This window comes from Peromyscus californicus, unplaced genomic scaffold, assembly GCF_007827085.1.
Source record: "Peromyscus californicus insignis strain IS unplaced genomic scaffold, ASM782708v3 Scaffold_9__1_contigs__length_137607984, whole genome shotgun sequence".
In the NCBI taxonomy this organism is placed as follows: Eukaryota; Metazoa; Chordata; class Mammalia; order Rodentia; family Cricetidae; genus Peromyscus; species Peromyscus californicus.
Genome location: NW_026294617.1, coordinates 38,160,423 through 38,183,668, shown reverse-complemented (window position 1 = coordinate 38,183,668; position 23,246 = coordinate 38,160,423). Strand labels below are relative to the sequence as shown.

Below are 23,246 nucleotides of genomic sequence, written 5' to 3'. Positions count from 1 at the left end.
ACATGGTCGTGGAAGCCCAGCCCCACTGAGGACCTGAACGAGCCAAAGACACCTTCAGAGGATGCAGTCACCAAGGGCTGTAAGTGACTGGTGGCCAAAATGGCAAGTTTCTCCCAAAGTTCACTTGAATCAAGAATCTACTGCAGTTGGTCTGGTGGACTTTAGACTATCTCAGTGGTAAAATGTACTGCTAAGCCCTGGGTTTGAGGCATACCAACAAAAAGAAAAGCATTAGCTGCATTTCTCTATCTGTTATCATAAAGACAGTTAAACTCTATCAGGGGAAACAAAACCTGCTCATAGTTGTTTTATTTGAGATATCATAGTGACTCAAAATTGAGGGATATAGCAGGGATGCCATCACCACCCAGCTTTACCATGTATGTTTTATGTGGCCTTGTGTTTGATGTCAGTTTTTCCGCAATGTGATTTTATAATGAAACAAAAACCTCCCTTTAGGTAATAACAGTGAAATGAGATCTCTTAGAGAGAGAGGCCTTTCATCTTCCTTTTCATTTTATCTTCAATTCCCGATCTATAGCTCCGGCTGTTTGAATTTTCAGAGAAAGAAGCCGCTGAGAAATTCATCTATGATCATTTACAATGTGTAAGTGTTTAAATGTTGAGGTAATCCCTTTATGTGGAACTGATCTTACCGCAATCTTCATTCTTTTAAAAAGCATATTTCTAGTGGTGCTTGTTAAGAAAACCAGGTCATTTTGAGGGCTGAGGAAGGGCAGAACAAGAGACAGACAAGCCTGCCTTTCCCTCCTCACAGCCTGGACAGAGGCCAGATCACACAGAAGCCACTCATGGACACCTCCTTTCTTCAGCTAATCAGTCCTAGAAAACAGCACCTTTCAGGCCAGATACCAGGATTTCTTTGGAGGGGAGGAAAATGTTAAAGCAGGCTTACCTCATCTCGTGAATAACAAACAAAAGTGGAGGCAAACTAATCTGTGTCAAAGACGGGTCACACTGACTTCAAGTGAGTGACTTAGGGCCTTGCAAAGGCAGCTTCCGTTCACCTCTTCTGAGGGCACCTTCACAACATCCTCCACTGCACTGCCTCTTCTGCAGTCTGGGTAAAGAGGGGACAAAGTAGTGGATAAGAATGGCAGAAAAGTGGAAGGTGTTTTTTAAGGCTCTTCTATAGAGGAGAAGGAAATGAAACAGGATTTTCTAAAGAACTAAAGACCTCCGGTGTAAGCAGAGGATAATTAGCAGGTTAACCATGAAGCCAGGAGCTGCAGAGTACATGGGCAGAACTGAGATTTATAAAACCCCTTGCAAAGGCAATAGAGGCGGAGAACTTAGGCATGGGTACTTACATCCACACTGTAGGTTATCTTGGTTAAAGTAATGGAGACAGGGTTTTGGTCAGAGATCTGAGCTGAGGCTACAAACAGGTTCCCCCGTCCAAAACTAAGAATTGGGTAGGCATGATTAGAAAATGTCTTAAGTCCGTGAGGACTAAGCAGTACTGGTGGGGAGGAATGAGGGCCACCGAGTCAGCCAACCCAAGCTGGCTATTACCACAGCCCCACTAAGGAGGAGCAGGCACGATTTCCTGAGTGAGGGGAGTATCCCTTCCAGGTGGAACCAGAGAAACCTTCCGGCTACAACACTGTAATCAACAGACCTTAATCAAATTCTACCTACTGTCAATTGCATCTGTCCTGCACCCCGTTTTATTTAGACAGGGGTTTCAACGTAGAGCTCTGAGGGCTGCTTGTGGGCAGGAGAACTACCGATGTCAGCTGACACCCCCCACCCCACTTCCTCAATCAAGTGAAGTGCTGAGGTCCTAGGCCCCTTCCTCCTGCCCTGCAAAAACACAGATTGAAGTTCCCAGGAATGCGACCTTGATTGAAAATGTAGTCATTTAAAGATGTGGTCAAGTTCGGAAGGGGTCAGACTGGATCGGGTGAGCTGGAATTCAACAGCTAATAGTTTGTAAAGGGGAAATCTGCAGGCTGCTTCATGGGAAGCGTGCCATGAGACATAGCTAAGATGGAGAGAGGTCTGGGTAATAGGCCTGCGATCCGACGAGTGCCAACGACTTCAGCAAGCAACGTGTGAAGATTCAGGAAGGACCCTGTCCCAGGGCCTTCAGAGAAAGCACTGCCCGACTCTGAACCTTGGTTTCAAATTTCCAGGTCTCAGAATTGTTAGGATATGGATTCCTATTATTTCAGGACATTCAATTTTCTGATAAAGTGTGAGAGCCACCCTAGGAAATCAAATACATCGTCTCATATGAGCAGAGCGCCAGCCTGCATAGTGGTACAGCTCTTCACATCTGAATCTGTACATGTCAAAAAAAAATCGGGAAATTTCACAACAGAATCGTGGAATCAGAATTTGTCCCAGAAAAGATGGCAACCCTGAACTTACGTTCTTTTACGTCTTCATTTAACTGACAGGCTGCTAATCCCAACAGATGAGCTGATGGGGTGATGGAGAGTCATACCTGGTAAAGGGACTTGGCAGGTGTGACTCAGGATCTTGAGATGGGGGAAGACTCTGGATTGCACTGTGTGCCTAATTAACCACAGTGTCCTTACCAATTGGAAGAAGGAGGTAGGAAAGCTAGGGAGGTGTAAGGATAGAGAAAAGGCTAGGTGGTGGCCATGAAGAAGAGATGAGGGCAGGTCCTTCAAGTTGGAAAAAGTCACACTCCATGGATTAGGCTAGGAACTCCATTAGAACTTCCGCTGTGCCCATGCCGGGTTTGGAGCCTTAGATGATCATTCAGTGTTGTTTTCAGCCACCAAGTCTGTGGTATTGTTGTAGCAGCATTGAGGTAACTAATACACAACAGCTTTCCAACTAGCCTCAGACCCCACCTCCTACATTTCTTATACCCCGAAGAACACTCATTTGAAGTCCTGTCTTCTGCCTTTGTCTCTAGAACCCGTTCTCAGGCCTGAGGGTTCTGTGCTCTACCAGGATACAGATATACATGTAGACACACTAATCCATGAAGAAAATGAAATGTGTCTTGTCAAAAGCCTTCTTGTTGCTGTGCCTTCAAAGGAGGCTTTAGCCCTGGACACCTGGAAGACAAAGGGGCTGCTTTGCAGTGAGGAGAAAGCTGACAGAAAGCTAAGGTAAAGCTAGCCCCAGAGAGGATTGGATTTGATCAGACAATTTGGATATGATCCACGGAGTCACAAATTGCCTTTTGAAAGTTCTAGGTAGGACAGCCTTAAAGAGGGACAGAGTCTATGGACCCAGAATGTTCCAAGAACCAAGATGTGTACTTTACATTATTCCATTTAACCTTTGCAATAAATCCCAGGGGTTGGGGGAAGAGAACGTAGTAGTTGTGAAAGTTGCAGATAAAACTAAAGAAGCCGATGAAGAAAACTGTCTTTGTACACCTGTCAGTGCCAAAGCTCTTTCTGTGAGTCCCCTGCTTCTTCTGAACTCAGTGGGGTAACTAGAAAAGACATGTTCAGCAAAGCAGGTCAGCTCAGTGTGGCTCCAAGGGTCCTGCTAGGGAACAGACTCCATCTTAGCCGTGATTTAAAGAGAATCACTAAATAGAAGGAGAAGAAAGAAAGGCTAAGTTGAAGACCGAGAGAATGTTGGCCCATGGGAGGCCTTCAAGTGAAGAAGAAGGGAGTGACTGGGAAGAAGAGAGCCTCCGCTCTTCCAGTAACTAGGAAGGGGGGCGGGCTTTTCTTAGACCTTGAAGTCATACCCACATGTGTGCCCTCTATCCACAGTGCTTTTAAGCAAAGGTATGGTGGTATTTTATTTGTACTGAAATGTGATTTTAATTGTATGTTAATAAATAAAGTTGCCTGGGGGTCAGAGCTATTAGAGCCATAGCAAGAGTGTGGCAGTGGTGGCACACGCCTTTAATCCCAGCACTTGGTAGACAGAGCTGGGTAGATCTCTGTGTGTAAAAAGATCCAGCCAGCATTGTAGACACACGCCTTTAATCTCAATCCCAACCATAGAAGACCTGGAAGTCTTTACAGACAGGCAGTGACGAAGCATGGGTCTACAACCAATGAGAAGGAAGAACTGAAAGTCTTTATAAAGACAAACACACAGGAAGTAGCTCCCTTTCAGAGAGCTCTCTTGGCTGAAGCAGGAAGGGTACGACTCTTAGTTCTGACCTCTTGGCTTTCTTCTCTGAATCGGCTCTGTGTTTCTTATTTAATAAGACGGTTGGTTACATCTACACAAAGGTGTCGGTCTTGGTTTTCACAGTTCCAAGGGGAAAGAAGTCACGGTGTCATCATGTTCCTCTACAGCCTGGTCTTCTCCAGAACGTTTGAGAGGTAAATTTCACAAACGTCCACGTGGGCATTGCCAACAGGATTGGGATCACATAGATGTGAACTTGGTAGGAAACTATTCTCATTCCCTGTTTTATCCAATGGTTAGTCTTCTGCCCACATGTCTTTTTCTTTAGTTGATTCATCCATATGAGTAGGCAAGGTATCTTTTGTGAATATCTTATTATCCACAAAAACCCCTTAGATGTCTAATTTTTGTCTATGCTATGCAAAGTTCTCTTCTTGGCACCACGGAAAGTATAATAAGAGACGAAGAGGGGCTCATCTTCTGTGGGTTCCACTCTGGAGAAGATAGCAGATATACCCAGAAATAGTGGACGAAATCCAGGCAGCACCTGACATCCCAAAGTGGCATAGAGAAAATGAGTCCTGGTGGATTCCAGAGGAGGAAGGGTCCTCCAGAATGCACAGTAGTTTCATGGAAGAGGTAGGCTTTTTTCCAGACTCTCAAAGAAACACAGGATTTTGAGAGTCAGACAAGGCGTAGGGGCTCCTGGGAAGGAAGAATTACAAGACCTGCAGCAGTATTTCTGTCTTTTGTGACAATCATGTTTGTATGGGCTGTGTCATTATTTGATTAGTGAGTTCATTTAAATCAACACGTATCTAAGTGTGAACCTGTTTCTAAACATTAATGTTCTTCCCATTAGTATCTTCAACATTAATAAATAAGCAAATTCTTTAAGTCATTTACTGTGATAAAGATGTAGTAGACAGGCCTTCCCAGGCCTGTAAACCCAGTCACTCAGGAGGCTGAGTCAAGGGAACCACAAGTTCAAGGTCTGCCTGGATTACAGGATGAGTTTAAGGCTAGAATGGACAACTTAGTGTGATTTTAATTCAAAATAAGGCGTGAAGGGGGGCTAGGGAGCTGGCAAAATGGGCCAACAGGTAAGAGACACTTGTCCCCAAGCCTTGGGATCTGAATGTGAGCCACAGAACTCAGAGTATGAGAGAGAATGGATCCTCACAAGTTGTCCTCTGACTCCATAGGTGTGTCATGGTTTTATCAAAAGGGGACTAAGGATCTACCTCAATGCTAGAGCACTTGACCCGCAAGTATGAGGCCTAAGGTTTAACCCCAAGATTAACAACTAAAACCATGTGTTTAAATAAATGCATTACCATAAACTGTGTGTGTGTGCGCGCACACACATGTGTGCATGCTGAAATTAGAACACAGGGCATCACAAACACTAGACAAAGTCTACTACTGAGCTACAATGCCCAGCCACTTAAAAACGTTTCATTTTATTTTTTGAGGCGTGTTCTTGTAAAATTATCCAAGTTGAACTCAGATTTGCCCTCATCCTTCTGCCTTAGTCTCCCAGATAGGTGGGATTATAGCACTCTGCCACTGTGCTTAGCTACTACTAAAATGTAAATGCTCAAATCTATACCACCTTCTCTTATGCTGTACTTTGAATAGCACTATCCTCAGTTACATGTCATTTACAGAGGACATGCCCTCCAATCTCTGAATAAGTCAACTCAAGAACACAAACTGTTTCCATCTCAGCACTGTGTTTCTCTTGGTTGTCAAGAACCACAGACCAATGGTCAAGGGTAGGACCAACCCCTGGTCTCTGATCTTTAAGCCAAGGAACGAAGTTGTAGCCACTCTGGTTTCCACTTGATGAGTCTGTTCAGCCCTGCTTTAAGCCAACACTCTATGGTGTGGTCATGTGTCATACTGTCAGGAAACATCGGTCGTATAGGACAAGCCTCTTCTGTAGTAAGCCTGGAATCCATCTACATACAGCATACACAGGAATTCTATTGTAGGACATGTATGTGTCTGTATGTGTCTTCTTCTTCCTTCCTTACCGCTTATTCCTTACTTCACCATCCAAACCATAGCTTCTCCATCACCTCTGCAACCCTGGTCCTAGTCCTTGGACATGTAAAAACATGAAGGACATGAGCAAGGGACAGTGGCCTTGTTCCTGCTGTATTCCCTGATATGATCACTGTTTCTGGCCAGATGCTGACAGCTCCCCTCATCCTGCAGGCTTCAGAAGGACCTGGATGTCACCACCACTCATCTCCTGCAGTCCCGTGCTGGAAGCATCCTGTGCAGGCAGGTAGGTGGAAGACTGTGTTTCTTTTGTAGACTCTGAATCAGGCTTGCTTTCTAAGTAAGTCCATTTTCTTCTTGAGCAAAACCTGGTCACACTGTCTTTGAAAGATGAAATACTGCTATCAGACCCTGCCTTCTGGTTTCCACAGTCCTTCCCAGATTACCCACAAAAGCCAGAGATCTCAGAAACAGAGATGCCTTGACAAGACTCACCAGGTATCCCTAAGATCTGACAAAACAAAAGGCATTTTAAAACAAAACAAAACAACATTTTAGCTCCATGTTCCTAAGTCACAACAATGGAAACATTTAAAACAAATATAAAGGAAGAAAACCTGACTAGTAAGTAGGTGGGAGGGATGAGTTCTAGGTTAAGACTCAGGAAAAATGTTTTTTAAAAAATGTGTTTATAATTCTACCAATTTCATATCACACATATGCTTTTCCAGAACTGTGCTTACATAGCTGCATTTCTTTTAGTAAAACATGGGCATTTAAAATGATTTTTTTTATCTTTTTTGTGCTGAGGGTTGAATCTAGGCCCTTAGGCCTGACAGGCAAGCACTCTGTCACTGAGCTGCATCCCAGACCATTTCTGTAATACCTTTTAAAGAAAATGGTCTTCATTTCATTGCTACTAAAGTATAAATATTAACAAAACATTCGATCTAGGCAGTTATAAACATGATTTTGACTGGGAGAGCAAGTCCAAATGTCTTCAACGGCGATGAGAAAGGAAGGTCTGAGGAGACATTACACGGAGTCCTGACCCGCAGTGATGTCGGCTACTTGCAGTGGGGTAAGGACACTTCTGAGGGTGACCGACTCCTGCAGGTTAGTGTATTTTGACTCTCAACTCTATAACCAGAATGCAAGTATTTTGCCATGTTTAAAAGTGTCTATGTTAATTCAAATCTGAACCTCTTTTCCCTTTTGGTACCTTTGGTATAACTCCCTCCCAACACACACACTCAGCCCATTTCTGTTAATCTATATGTCCGTGGCTTTACATGTTCCGTGGCTTTACCTGTTGCCTTTACATGACGCTCCCTGGATGGCAGGCTGGCCTCTCCTCTCTGTCTTCCTATTCTCTCAATTATCCTGTCTGCTAGTCCCACCTATACTTCCTGCCTGGCTACTGGCCAGTCAGTGTTTTATTTATCAGTCAATCATCCACAGCTTTTTCTTTTTTTCAAAGAGGAAGGTTTTAACTTTAACATAGTAAAATTACATATAACAAAACAATTATCAAGCAAGAATTATAGTTAAAATATTAAAGAAGATATCTTATCTGTCTTATATTTGTGAGTCTAAGGTTTTATATCTAACTTATCTTTTATCATAACTGAGGAAATTATAACTATTTAGTCTTCAACTACATCAAAGACCCCAGAAGGATATACTATTACCTGAGAAATGGAAGAAGGATGTAAGCAACTTTCGGGAGTCTTGCAGGGTAGACAGAGACAGCTGGCAGCCTGGACAGTCATCCAAAGTTCCTCTGTAAAGTTGGGGCATCTGTCTTCAGCCCACAGGTCTAGAGTCTCTCAGTCACTTCTCTCTGTGTCCTGTAGAAAGTCTGGCAGTTTCCTCTGCAAAGCAGGAACCTGAAGGACCATTTCACCAAGCAAAGTTCAGTGGTCACCTTCCTATGGGTCCTGCATGTCCAGTTGATCAAGCAGTCCAGGCAAGAACAGTTGCTTGCCCAAATGGCTATTTTTGTCAAGGTGAAGATAAACTCCATATGGAGTGTCTTCAATGCCCATCCTCCTCTCTGAAGTAAATCTGGTGCTGCCAGGAGCAGACATGTCTCATTGTCCAGAGAGTCTAAATTTTTAAAACATTTTAAATGACATATTCTGTAGGTCTTTGAAGTGTTTGAAGATTACCTACCTAATTGAATTATATCTATATATACCTAGAAAACAATATGACTATAAGTTTGACGATCATAGAAGACTAATTATTAATCTGTATTTCTTAATTATTCATTACAATTTAAATGAGTTACATAAATGTAATACCTCAAACAAGAATAGAAATATATATATATACAGTATAACAAAATTAAGTTTAAACTTGTATCAATAAACTAAAATCCATAGCAATGTAAAATTTTAAACAGAAAGCCAGCTTGGTATATTTGGGAATTTGAGCATAGCTTCTATTACTACTTCCTGCTGGAGGGGGTCCCTGTATCTTATGGGGACACAAAGAAAATTTTAGGATCATGGAGTAGTCCATGAGGGTGTATCGTCTGAGCCAGTTGCCTTGAAACCATTCTGGATGTTGGATCATCTGGGCCATGGTGTCATCAGAGACCTTTCTGGGGGTCTTGGCTGGTCAAACCTGATGTATCTTAATCTGGAACAAATCCATAGCCTCTGGCTTTCTGTGGAAACAAAAGCAGAGCCTCCTTTCCAAAGCAACATATCCTTACATCCAAATTTTAAAGTCAAGGTACCTTTAAAATATACATATTTGTTTAACTCAACAGCTTTTATGATCAAATGTTTTTCTGCAGTTAAAAATCACAAAGACAACACAATTCAGATTCTCTGTGTAATATCCATCTTTACGTGGCTTATTTTTATACTATCTTTACTGTCTCTTTAAAGACTTTATTTGTAAAAACTATATATTTCTTTATATAACTGTATATATTTCTTTTTTTCCTCTTTCAAGCCTACATACATTTTTACACACATTGTAAAACATTTAAAGTCTTATTCCATCTGAATTTGTCTTATTGTGAATCTATTGTTTTAAACTGCAGCATTACTAGGACTAAAATAGCAGCTTTGGCTGCTGGCTCCACCCACCTCAGCTTCCCAACATGACAGTGGTACGTTTACCACCAGCTCTGGGCCACCACCAGCTCTGGGAGCCATCAACTCTTAGAAACAGTGGTTCTATGCTTCTATCAAAGCAGCATGCAGCCCAGAAACTTTTTTTTTGTTGTTGTTGTTGTTTGTACTAGCAAAGACTAAATCTACCATACAGCATAATGTGTCACTTGTAGTTGCCTCGTTCCTGCCATACTGCCAGTCAAACGCACACACCAGGAACCCATCAATTTGAGAGAGATAACTAGGAAGCTGTTTTTAGCTCCGTTTTAGAATCTTTTTTCTCAGGTTTTAGGTGGAAACTCTTGCCCCACATTGGGCGCCATTTGTAACTAGAGTTTTTCTCTCCAGGTCTCGCCAAGCCCGGCAGTCCCTAGCCCACTTATAAAATAAACATACAGATGCTTATACTATTTAAACTGCTCAGCCATTAGCTCAGGTCTACCATTGTCTACCTCTTACTCTTATACTCAGCCCATTTCTGTTAATCTATATGTCACCACGTGTTCTGTGGCTTTACCTGCTGCCTTTACATGATGCTCCCTAGACGGCAGGCTGGCCTCTCCTCTCTACCATCCTGTTCTCTCAATTTTCCTCTCTGCTAGTCCCGCCTATACTTCCTGCCTGGCTACTGGCCAATCAGTGTTTTATTTATCAATCAATCATCCACAACATAGTAAGAATCCAGCTTTTAGTGCATTTAATGGCTGCAAAGAATACCACTACATGAATGGTAAAGACTAAACTTTGGTACATCCTGGATGAGAACAGATGGATTATAGTCATAAAGTCCCTAATCACATTTTCTAGAAAAACTGGGGGTTCACTTTAGACTTCAGTAAATATAATGAAGAAAACTCAGGCGGAAGTGAGGGTTCATTTTATGTATTTTGCCTTTCTGTTAGCCATACATAATCACTGCATGTCTATGGTCTAACATTCTGTATGTCTCAGATCTCAGCAATGTGCTAAGATTCTGTTTTGCAAAACATGGAGAAATTTTGCTAGATCAAGTTCCAAGGGTGGAACACAAAAATGACAATAATTTTTGTGCTTCGTCTTTTATGACAAAGCTCTTTCACAGTATTGTAGTTTATAACTTGCATCATGCCCCTACATTGCTTGTGCTACTATTGCTATTTTTCCTTAAATCAACCCAGTTTTAAGATCGTTTTTAACCTTTACTGCTGTGGTGATACAAACGAAGCAATTGCTTGACCCTGTATACATTTAAATAAATAAAGGTTCGTTTTAAAAGTTTCCTCTCATGCCACTGGCTTCTATGTCACATGCCAGCAATGGACAACCCCTCCCATGTTTAGAAGCCTTGGCACAAAGGCAAGGTAGTTCCTACAGAGGTAGAAAAATAACAGATATTGGACCCTTCAGCAGGGGCATGACCTGCCCAGCCTTATCCTTCTGAGCTGATGACTGATGACTCTCTCCCGATCTCTGAGCTCTAAGATGGTGGGAAGCAAACAGAATCGTGAATCTTAATCTCTATGGAAAGCCAAAATGTTCTGTGCACATATGAGATTTTTGGCAGATGACAATGAATGGCATTCTAATGCTTCCATCAGCTAGGCTTGCTCAGTATCACTTAGTTGGGAGGATCTGTGTCCCGATACAAAAATGAGTCCTGTGTGGACCACAGGAAGCATATGCTGATTATTCTACAGCGGTGCTTCTCAACCTTCCTGATGCTGTGACCCTTTAATACAGTTCCTCATGTTGTGATCCCAACCATAAAATTATTTTCATTGCTAATTCATAACTGTAATTTTGTTACTGTTATGAATCATAATGTAAATATCTGTTTTTCGATGGTCTTAGGTGACCCCTGTGAAAGGGTTGTTTGACCTCCAGAGGGGTGTTGACTCACAGGTTGAGAACTGCTGTTTTAGAACAATACAAGTGATAAATGCTAGTTAGCAATGATATCAACCTGACTGCATACTAAGCCCATTCAGAAAGCTCTGGAAACTATCGATGCCTGGGACATCCTCAAACTTCTTCATGAGCACTAACTTCATGAGTAAGGCACTTGTACTGTCACACAGAGCTCTACGTTGCTAAGTTTTTAACAAGAGTACCTGCCTTTTCATTTTGCATGGAGTTCTGTAAGTGAAAAGCCATTTTGACCCCAAATAGTGTTCTTCGTCTGAGGGACACTGGACACGTGAAGTCAAATCTCACAGGTGATTCTAACAGTCAGTGAGGGCTAGAAACCTCTGTCCCAGATAGCGCTTCTCATCTTTGGGTACTGTGAATATTTGTCTATGGTTGTAGAGCTGTGCTGTACATTGCAAGTTCTTGTGCGGCACCCACTAGATGCCAGTTGCTCTACCCCCATTTTGATACCCCAAAACATTTGCAGATGTCCCCTGGGGGTGGTGGGGGCAGAATTGTCCCTAGATGAGAATTACTATTCTAAAGGAAGGAGGGAATTAAATAAAATCTTCTGGCTTTGTGATTAAATTCATGCTGTGAGGAGAACTGGGAAGTCAGCTATTTCAACAGAACCTACAAGAAACAGCATATCCTCGCCTCGTCAGTGCTGGCGAGGTAGGCAGCCTTTTGTTCCCTTTTAACGTTTACAAGGCTTTGGGAACAAGCAGCTGGCTATATCTGAGGCTAAAATTGAACAGGTGTTTGCAAAGCAGCTGCTAAGCTGGTCTGAGGAACAGGACCACATCAGAGAAAATGCCACCACGAAGAGGTAGAGTGCATCAGAGTCAAGAATTTGCAGGGATCCAGCACTAAACTATGCTCTAAAGAAAATTACCTGCAGAGCCTAAAATATCCTCTAATAAGAAGGGGATGTTTTCAAGGACCTTAAAGGTAGTTGAGCACACACAGCACATAGGGAAAAAAAATAAGAGCTTTCCTGCTGGGGAGAGGGCACGATGTAGGAGACCACAGGGCGCCATCCAAAGGCTTGCTTGCCAATTCCAAGTAGGGCAGAGGCTGGAGGCTGCCTGGGGTCACTTTAAGATCTACATTGAAATCAAATCTAAAATGCTTCCAGCTTTGGGGAAAGTGACTAATGTGACTTTTCATCCTTCGTTTTTGGACTCAGTGTTCTCTCCCCAGGGAGATGCCTGCAAATGTGCCCTCAGTGAAAATTGCCTCAAATTGTACACTAATGGCTTGAAACCCTGAGGACGTTTATGATGATGTTGCTGTCATGCACTTTGCGTTTGGTTTTTTAAAAAATGTGTTATAGAGCAGCTACAGGCTAACAGTCATCTTACTTAAGCTTCTGAAACATGGATATACAAAACACGCACATTACACAGTTGATTTTCCATGAAGTGGTTTTTTTTTTTCCATTCTTTCCATAGCATCTCCCTGTATCAGGACAAAAAACAATTCCCAGCTCATGAAGCATTGACATAATTTTGCAAACATACTCATGTATATTTCTCACTACCCCTGGTGGATAGTAGTTAGGGGGTGTATTATGGAGTGGCTTCATTCTCTATAGTGCTGAGAGCCATGGGCAGAGAGCTCCTAGTTTTGCCAGACTTTCTCCTAGCAATGACGTCTTGTTCCACTTATAACTCAAAACTATAATCCTAACTCCAGTTGGTTGCACGGTCATTCGGTTAAGAGATTAGAAAGGCCAGAGGGAGTTAGAGGACCTTGCCCCAAAGCCTTGATTAGTTACATGTCAGAGTAGGGTTGTGAGTCCTGTTCTATCTACACTCAAAGCTCACGGTCTCTGCTGTTTCATACTAGTCATTTTCCAATAAATTATAAATATAGAAATACTAGTTCTTGGAACTGTATGCTATAATTAGCACTTTCAAAATCAACTAGAAATGCAGATTGATCTTACACAACCTTGAGTATTTGCTACAGATGCACTGTGGTGGGCTCTAACATTTTGACAGTGGCAGGGGGTTTAAAATGTATGACAGTTGAGTAGTTTAAAGCTAAAGCTGTTATGAGTTTATGAATCACAGGTTATGAGTTTATGAATCATATGCCTTCTACAGTGTTTGCCCCCATCCAACTTCTGGACAGGTAGATCACAGCTACCAGGTATCAACACTTTTCCCCCTCATTAGGACAAGCTCAGTGGTGCTTAGACGTGTGCTTACCAAGTACCCATCTGCTCTGACTTCAGTCAACCCTGAAGCCAAATATTTCACAACATGCTAGCCTGGAATGGAAACGCCTTGCAAAGCAGCCATTTGCTTGAAAAAGGAAATGAAAAGGTTTCAGGATAATGTTACACATGCTGCTGACTCAAAGACCCTTCACGGCCAGGGCCCTTCCTTTCTGCTCCAAGGCACGATGGCACTGCATGAGACCCATATTTGTGCAACTGAGTGTGTATTGCTTTCAGGGCATCTGGTGGGTCCTGTCCAGGGTGGATGCAGTAGATCTGAATAGTATTTCTACACACCGAGGAGGAGAACCTAGCAGAAAAAAGGCTTCTAAGTTCAGAAGGCAACCTGCATGCCGCCTGACAGCTGGGTTCTGTGGCTGAGGAGAAACCCATTCTGTAGCTCTGCCTTTGTCTTCCCAAGTCAGTCTTTTCTTCCTCTGTGATAAAATTGCAGAGATTGCAAACACACACACATCTTTCTGTCCCAGTGTCACAGCTCAGTGGGTGAGATTTAAAAAGAAAAAAGGGTGGCGCTCTCATCAGACGACACGGCAAGCCCCCTAGAGCCCACCAGACTGACAGTTCCTGCAGGAAGCAGCCAGCTACCCACGAGGCGAGGCACTATTTTGAAGCCTCCCTGTTACTTTTCTATTTGAAGGTACAAGTTTTAGTGTGAGGCTCCAATACCTAAGTGAGAACATAAAGCAGTTTGAGTTTAACACCATCTGGAAAGCCTTAGGAGGCTCACGTGATCGTTACACCTGCCAGTGGGAAGAGAAATCAACTCTGAGTTTTAGAAGGGACTAAAGTCATTTGGATCTTGCCAGAATCGTTCCCACAGCAGCCCTGGCAGCGCCTGCTTCCATCCCAATGGTACCCTTTTCTCTCTTTACGTCTTCCCTTTGGAGAGCCTGATGGGAAGAAATCCAACCTTGAAAATAACCAATGAAGCGATGCTCACTACGCTCTGCCACTAAGTCACCGAGGTTACACCCTGCAAGCATGATCTAATTTGTTTTTACAACATACCTGCAAACCCTGCCAGAGAAGTTAGATCAACTGTGGGTTCCAGGTGGCAGAGAGGAAAGCCAGGCCATTAACAGTTATACACGGGCTCAATGAAGTCACCAGGGCTCAATGAAGAACGCGCAACATTTCTGACACTGTGCTCCTACTCATATTACCAACCTGGGGCCTTGGGCCTTGCAATGTTAAGCTCCTTATGCAAAGGCACTTCCTAAGTACCACTGTACCAGTGGCACAAAAAGAAAACCTACATGGACTCAATTCTTGCTCTCTGGTGTCAGCATGTGTCCATCTTTCCTGTCCTTATCATTTTTCACTGGATTAAAGAAAGGGTTGAGTTACAGAGGGTTTGGTTGCCGAAGGTAATACTCAAGCGACTGGGCTTCTTACACCATGAGTGAACCTAAGGAGAAAGGTCTTTTATTTATAGTACCACTGTATCAAATGTAATTTCCTTCTTACCATGGCGACATGCACAAATTCAGAACTGGTGGAATCTCACCAATAAAATATAGTTAGAATCCTGTGAAGGGGGAGGGGTGACTGGTAAACCATGTCTATTCAAAAACAATTAAAATGCTTGAACTGAAAAATGTCAGTCAAATGGGCATGTGGAGTGCCAAGAACAGGGCAGGGGTTGGGGTGAGGGCTGACTAGACTCAACCAGAAGGTGCTTTGTTTTAATTTTTTGCAGGCCTTGCTGTTTTCAAACTTGGGGGTCACAGCCAGCTGTGGCTCAAGCCAGGTTCAGCCACCCATCCTCAGTAAGCCCATTAAAAGAGCCAAATGGGCAGGGAAAGCAGACAGGGAGATTTATTCAGTGTGGCTTACACCTCCACATCACAGTTCCAAAGGAAGTCGAGACAAGAACTCAAGCAGGGCAGGAACCTGGAGGCAGGAGCCGATGCAGAGGCCATGGAGGGAAGCTGCTTACTAGCTTGCTTCCCATGGCTTGCTCAGGCTGCTTTCTTGTAGAACCCAGGACTACCAACCCAGGGTGGCCCCACTCACAATGGGCTGGATCCTTCCACATCAATCACTAATTAAGAGAATGCCTACAGGCCTGCCTACAGCCCATCTTATGGAGGCATTTTCTCAGCTAGTCCTTATGGAGGCATTTCCCTCATCTCAGATGACTTTAGCTTGTGTCAAATTGACATAAAACTAGCCAGCACGTTCAGGTTACCCTTATATTAGAGGCACCAATTCTCATGCCGATAGAAGAGTGTGTGCTGTGAGTGTGTCCTGGCTGGGTTAGGGATGTGTCGTCCTTAACCTATTAACTGGAAGGAACCTCACTTTAAGAACAATAATAAAATTTTTCTAGGTAACCAAAAGTGAAACACGTAAAGACAAAATTAACTCCAGTTTGCTCACAACTGAAGAATTTAAAGAAAATGAAGCAATTTGAATAGAACTATTGAGTGGGGAAAGGTGTCGAGTTATTAGCCTGTAATACTTGGGTCTATAACACATGTAATTATCTTTCAAAGCTTGCTTTTCCAGAAAATAGAGTTGGTTCCTGAACAAACAGCACTGAAGGATTGAAGGGAAGGGTAATGTGGGACTGTTCCACTCCAGGAACACAAGCTCTGAGGCCAGTTGCTCTTCCCAACTTCATGCAGAAATCATGGTGTTTTCTTAGTAGCTCATGTTTATCTCTTTAAATAGGAAAAAAAAAGATGCTTTGGTGCTTTGTTGTTGTTTCCTTGTTCTTATTTTAAGAACAAGGTTCTGTGGTTCAGGTTAGTCTAGGACTTACTGTGCAGCCCAGGCTGATCTTGAACGTGTGATCCTCCAGTCTCTGCCTCCTGAGTACTACAATTATAACTTGATGAGCCACCACCTCAAGTTAAAAGAAAATCATCCTTAATATTTAAATCTTAATGATGGAAAACTTTCTTTTGAAAAATATGCTTCCCTGTCTTTAAAAAATGATAGACATCATTGATGAAATGCACTATAATATTATGACACCCAGGGGCTGTTGAAGGTGCAGGGTCACCACCAGCAGGTTATGTAACTTGAAGGCCTGACTCAGATGCAGCCAGGTTCTTAAACACAACTATGCATCTCTGCAGAAGCTGTGTATGTAATTGTAAGGCCATGAAGTTACCTAATCTACAACTAAGTTTGGATAGTGGGAAAACATGTGAGGGTATACTTATGTAGGTGGAGTTTTCCTGTGCCAGCAGCTGCTCCGAAATAATCACTCAGAAACTTTATATTAATTGTAAATGCTCAGGCGATAGCTCAGACTTGTTACTAGCTAATGCTTACACTTTAAATTAACTCATATTTCTTATCTACCCTCTGCCACATGGCTCACGGCTTGTTACCTCATTTTTTACATGTCCTGCTTCCTCTGCATGTGGTGGCGTCTCCTCTGACTCCATCTTCTTCATCCCAGCATCCTTAGTTTGGTTGTCCCACCTATACTTCCTGCCTGGCTACTGGCCAGTCAGCTTTTTATTAAACCAATTCCAGTGACAAATCTTTACAGTGTACAGAAGAATTATTCCACAGCATACTTACTTTTACTTTCCAAAAATTATGCCCTTGGAAACATTTTTTTTTTGATATTGTTTTTGATTAATCCCACTGAAGTATGGCCAACCTACTAGGGGCCAAACCCTTAAAGAAAGTTGACTGTCCCTCCCCCAGAAGCCATCAACTATCAATAGCTTCTCAGTAAGGAGCAGGGGCTTGTGAGCTCCTCTCTGCTATAATGTTGACTGGCTTGATCTTCAGCAGATCTTTTCCAGGCAACTACTGCTGCTGACAGTTCATAAGTGCAGAAGTCCTGTCATGTCCAGAAGACACTGTTTCCATCGAGCCCTCCCTGACCTCTGGCTCTTACAATCTTTCCACCCCTTCCTCAAAGAAGGTCCCTGAGCCTTGGCTGGGGAGGGGTGATACAGACGTCCCATTGGTGGCTGAGCACTCCAGTGACATTTATTTTCTATACTTTGGTAAGTTGTGAGTTTTTGCATTAACCACCAACCACTGCGCAAAGAAATTCTCAGATGATGTTTGAGATCTGTGCTCGTCTATGAGTGTAGAGTTACGAATTTAGAAGACAGTTTGATACTATGACCATTTAGCAAAATAATAGCAGTTGGGTCACTCCATGGCCTTTGAGCTTCCAACCATGGGTTCTTGATGATATTTAAAGTACCAGGCATGTGTTTCCTCCTGTGAGCAGACCTTAAATCCTATCAGAAAGTGGTTAGTTAGCCCTATAACACTCATGCCACTATTATACCCATGAGATATCTTGCCACCGGAGTCATTACTGAAACCCACAGGTTCACATCTAGGTAAAACTGTTAATGACCACCCCTATCCCACTGGAAGCCTCCATAACACCTTCCAATACTATAAAAGCTAGTCATCAGGGAGGAAGCTTTATTGTCAGTTCTAACTTAATTTTTTTCACGTCCTGTGATCAAAGTATGTGGTGTCTTCAAGCAATAGGCTCTCACCATTAACTTATGGTGGATATCCAATAGCAATTTGTAATAGCGTACATATATATCGGCATATATTATAAAATAGTTTCCATATGGATCTTTTCAAATATCCCTAATTATTCCCCCTTCACCCCCTCTTCTACCACATCCTTCCATCCCTCTCCCCACCTAAACCTGCGTCCCCATTATTCCCCTTTTCAGCTTCACTCCCCTGCACCAGTGACCCCTTTCTAGTTTCCTGGATTCTACAAGTACTCCAAGTTACTTTAATAATCTTAAATGTGAAGTTTCTCAGAAACAGCAATACAGTTGTTTTCAAAAGTTTCCCCTGAGGTCTGGGATATCCTTATGCCTGGATGATGCTATCTGAAACCCCTGAAAGTTTTTCTCAAAGTTCTTAATTCCTTTCCTAGGTGCTCCCAATAGCCCATCACTGAGGCCCAGTGATGGCTACAGCCTCCTTTCATAACTTTTGGCCACCAACCTACACTGCCACTGTAAATCCTGGAAACACCCATAGACAAAGGCCTGATGATACTCAACCAACTTGGATAAGACCTAGCACCATCACGGCTGCTCCATATCTTGTTGAACCAAATCTTATACTCTCTCAGGACAAATACCCAGGAACTTCCTGGTTTAGTCCCAGACTCAATGGATGCCTTCTTCTTTATCCAAGTACATCCTGATTCTCGGTTCTGTGACACTTGTCCAACTACCTCAAAGAATCAACCTCGGACATGGGCATAAATAACAACTGTGTTCCTTTCTGGTAATGGCAGGTACTGACTGCTAGATCTGTACTTCTGTTTGGACTTGTGGCTAAACCTCTTTTTGAGACCCTACATGGTCCAGAAGAGCAATCTCTAAATCAGACCTCAGTATGGATAAAAGGCTCACAGTCTCACAAACAGGCCTTAGCCACTGCCCTTGGCCCTAAGAAAACCCTTCTCCTTACAGGTCATGAAAGAAGAGGAACTGCCCAGTGCTGGGGCTAGCCACCTATCCTGTAATCTATCTGTCCAGAACCTTAGACCTAGGAACTGTTTGTGGTCCCTGTCTCTGGCCTTTGGCTTCAGTTGACCTCTAGACTACATCTCAAATGTTCTTCAATCATACAGGACTGAGTTGATCCATCCTCCCCCTAAACTACTATGGTAATTATTTAATAATGGCTGCTCAAGGAGGCATCTGTCTGGCTCTAGGCTGTACACACAAGTTAAAAAAATGGTTTAAGACGTAGTGAAAAAGACTCAAAAGCCAAGCCATCAAAATCTGAAAGAGAGCCTCCCAGGGCTGGCTGTCTTGGGAAAAACACTTTGAATGGCTCCTCTGGCTACTCCTTCTGAAACCACTGGCTGCCATCTACCTGATCCCTGCGTCTGGTGCCCAAAGTTTTAACTGAATTGTCAAATTTGTCTTCTATAGAATCAAACAAATCTAGGTCTTAATGATGCTTTGGCATGGATTCCAGCCAATACCAGCAGACAATCCATTGTCAACAGGGCCTTTAGAACAGGCCAGCAGGCATTTATTTGTGGACCAGTCCCCTTCATGACTGCCTCCCATAGTGCCCTGACAGAACAGCTACAGTAGGTAGAACAGTGATAATACAAATCTATTCAACCTTAAGAAAAGACCCTCAGTCCCAACACCCAAGATTGACCTTCCTGCTCAATCAAGCACAAATGTGGGGAACAAACAAGTCTGGGACACTATAGGAGTCCCTTGAGTTCACAAAATACAACTAGAAACTTTCTAGGCCATCAACAGTGCAACATATTACAGTGTCATGGTCTACTGAACTGTATATTACAACTGGTATCAACCTCTGGAGGATCCATCTTACCACTTTAAAAAACCAATCAAAATCAACCATGTCCTGATAACAGAGTTGCTATCCTATAAACCCTAGAGCCAAGAATTGACCAATAAGAACTGCCATGCCCGGGCAGTGGTGGCGCATGCCTTTAATCCCAGCACTCAGGAGGCAGAGGCAGGCAGATCTCCGTGAGTTTGAGGCCAGCCTGGTCTACAGAGCGAGATCCAGGAAAGGCGCAAAGCTACACAGAGAAACCCTGTCTCGGAAAAAAAAAGAACTCCCATGCTTGATCCCTCATTTGGATAGCAGGAAGCTGGAGAAACGAAAAAGAGAGCAGCTCCCACATACAAACAGGACCAGTCCACTGTCCTATGTCAGGCCATTCTGTCGCTGCTCTGCCCACCGCCACTGCTCTACGCTTGTCTTTTTCTACTTTCACCTAACTTGGATGAATTCTTCACTGTTCTCCATTCCAACCCACCAACAATATACTCTACTGTATCTATGTCTTCACCAGTAATCTACATGCCAACTCGCAGGTCTACACGTGCACAAGTGTGTCTTTCTTACATTTCCTAGAAGATTTTTCCTCCAATATAAATGGTTAGTGTTCCCAGAAAGTTGATGTCTGCTGCATGGAACATCACTCAGTCTTGGGAATTATACTGGGAGCAGTTACACTAGCCAATGACACAGACAGAATTGGCGTTCTCATTTTCCACATCTATATTTATAGTTCACTTTACATTACCTCACCTTAAAGCCAAACTAGAAAAGCTTGGCCTCCTCCCTGAGGCCACTACATTTTAAAAAGTACAGTCCGTTCAGAGCAAAGTGAGGCATTGCTCTTCTTCCAAACCATTTGTAGGTGTAAATTCATTCTCCATAAAGCCTTGGTTTTAAATTTTAGACTACATACAATGGCCTGCAAGCTACATGTGCAACAAGAAGCTCCGAACTTCTTTTTAACCAGGAGAAGGTGTCAGCATCTTTCATTATACAGAAAGATCTAGATGCTCATCTGCATTCTCCTCTCCCGTTCCAGGTGGGCAGCATGCTGAAGACTCCCACATTTCCTATTTGGCTGTGCAACATCAGTGGAAATTACAGCATCCTTTTCTGCACAAACAGGCAGCTCTTATCAGACTGGAAAATGGAGCGTGTCTTTGATCTGCACTTTTACAGTGGGCAGCCCTCACAGAAAAAGCCTGTGCGTCTTACAATAGGTGAGCACTTGAGATTCCAAGTGTGTGCTTTAGTGCACTCAGAGATGTGGCTGTCGTTGTTTAACAGCTGTGTGGTTATTTGTACTACCACTGCAAGACATACTTAGACTCAGTTTCCAGAATGAAGCCCCAGCCTAGGCCTAAATCTATTGTCACAGGGGGCTTAAAAATGTGTGTGTGTGTGTGTGTGTGTGTGTGTGTGTGTGTGTGTGTGTGTACATGTGTTAGCCTTAGAAAGAACACAGAAAAATAAATTCTAGATAAGATAATAAAGGTTGAGGAGTCAAATTTCCAGAAATCTTTCTCCAGGGCCCTGCCTTTAAGTTTGAGGTGTCCAATGCCCCAGGAAAGGTGAACCAAGGCAAAGGAGACACAGTTCCAGCTGGCCGATCCTGTACACAAGCAAACACAAGGCGATCATCCAGTAACATGAGCAGCTGAAGTAAGAATGCAATTCTTAAATAAAAATACAAATTAAAAAAAAAGAGAAAGAAAAAAGAATGAAGTTCTGCTCATATTAATTCAAAAGACATTTCTGAGGGCAAACTATGAGCCAGATGCAGGGAATCCCCTGCGCATACGTTCTAGCAAACCTTTATCAGGTCCTGGGAGAAACACAGACAGGCAGGCTGGTTGTTTGTTTGTTTGTTTGCTTGCTTTTGTTTTTTTTTTCTCAATTACAACTCCCGTTCCTTAAATTCATGAGGAAAAATGATTAACATTAAGGTGTCTTTAAACATTGGCACCTCTGACAAGATTGGAACAGTGGACAAACCTGACTTCTGCCCAGCAACTTTGGCTCCCTTTGTGGGATTTTGTCCATGACCTGACTTCGCATTTAGCATCAGAAGCCTGGGGTCAACTCACTTCCTGCTGTTCTCACTGCATCTAGAAATGGCGCTGAGAACATGTCTGTGCAGCTCCTGTGTTTTCTTTAATTATGGGAAATGCATATTAACTCACGTACTTGAGTGTGACATTGGCCATATAATATCTACTATCGTTTTTACTTTATCTTACCTATGAAGTAAGCTCCATTTTTTCAGCTTACAAACATCCCCCATGTTCTATTCTGAGTACTGTGTTAGGGCGTATGTAACACAAGCATTAAATAGCCATATGAAGCGGGTACTCTAATATCTATTTTTAGTTGTACAGTTGCTATGTTTAGCCACTAAATGAATGAATGAAGCATGGCGATGGTATTTGAAGTACTTCTCAAATGTCACTTGGCTCACATGAGACAAACCTAGGCCTTGAAAACAACTTCCAGGTTCCCTTCCTAGACTCTACCCCCAAGTGAACATCTCTTCTTAAAAAGCGAGGAGCTTCCCTTTCACCTGTTTTCCTGGTAATATCAGTGACAAATGCCTGATCTTATGTGTCACGTCATGCTGCATTAAAGGACATGAATATTCACATCCCAACACACAACAAGCCTGGCTCCTACAGATGAGTTCTGAATAGGTATTTCGACACACCAGCTGCAAGAATCCCTTCCATTTAGTCCTAAGGCTTCCTGGGCCGGCTCCACCCACCTTGTCTCTTTTCCTTGTGTGCTGGTGTCTTTGGGAATAGACCAATGGGCCTGGATGTCAATGCTGCCATTCCATCCTCAGATACTCACTCCCATCACTGGGAAGGGGAGCACCGTGAGGATAAACATGGATCAGGAAGACGGTTTTCTCCAGTGGAAATGGCTGTCAGAACTAAATGGAGAGAGGCTACTGTCAACTGGAACGGAACGATTCCCTTTTTCTAAAAAGAAAACTAGAAACTTGTCTGAAGGGTCAGAACAAATGGAATGACAGGGTCCATCCAGTGCAGGGGTGAGCATTTAATTCCTACATTCCCCTTTCAGGAGCCCCACTGAAAAATACCACTGGCAGTTTCTCATTTTTCTCTTGGCTGTCCTTTGCAGTCATTATGAGTGCTGTTGAGAATGTTTTTATCCCAGGGTCTGAATAGTGGTTCCCTCATTTAATTCAGAAGAGAAAACATGGTCTCTCCTCTTCATGTTTTCCAAACTGCTCTTTTTCTGAGACTTCACTAAGACCGAAGCTGGGAGTTCACTTTCATTTGGGGATGAAGTCATCAGGAATACATCATCAGCTTTTAGCAATGGCAAAAGCTCAAGTCTCCTCAAGGCTTCCCGGTAAGGGTGGTGTTCCTTTCCAAGGACATACCTCACATAGCCACATTAGCTGATTCTTCTCAGGAAAGTGGAAATGAGCTTCCTCCTGCTTGGAAAGGGGGCTAATCCCTGTGGGCTGGAGCTCTGGCAGGGCTGGGGGGGGGGGGGGCTGAAGACTCAAGTGGTCAAGTCATCAGGCAGAGAGA

The 23,246-nt window shown here is 43.1% G+C and overlaps 1 protein-coding gene across 1 annotated transcript in view; it reads left to right on the top strand.

The window, feature by feature from the left end:
• The window catches only part of Mindy4b (MINDY family member 4B), a 37,206-nt gene extending 14,538 nt beyond the window's left edge, over positions 1 to 22,668 (top strand). The window contains exons 7-12 of the mRNA XM_052730952.1: positions 542 to 607; positions 4,228 to 4,298; positions 6,328 to 6,400; positions 7,069 to 7,230; positions 20,726 to 20,906; positions 22,526 to 22,668. Coding sequence (XP_052586912.1) covers positions 542 to 607; positions 4,228 to 4,298; positions 6,328 to 6,400; positions 7,069 to 7,230; positions 20,726 to 20,906; positions 22,526 to 22,668 — 696 coding nt within the window. The remainder of the gene's footprint in view (positions 1 to 541; positions 608 to 4,227; positions 4,299 to 6,327; positions 6,401 to 7,068; positions 7,231 to 20,725; positions 20,907 to 22,525) is intronic.
• The last annotated feature ends 578 nt before the right edge of the window (positions 22,669 to 23,246 follow it).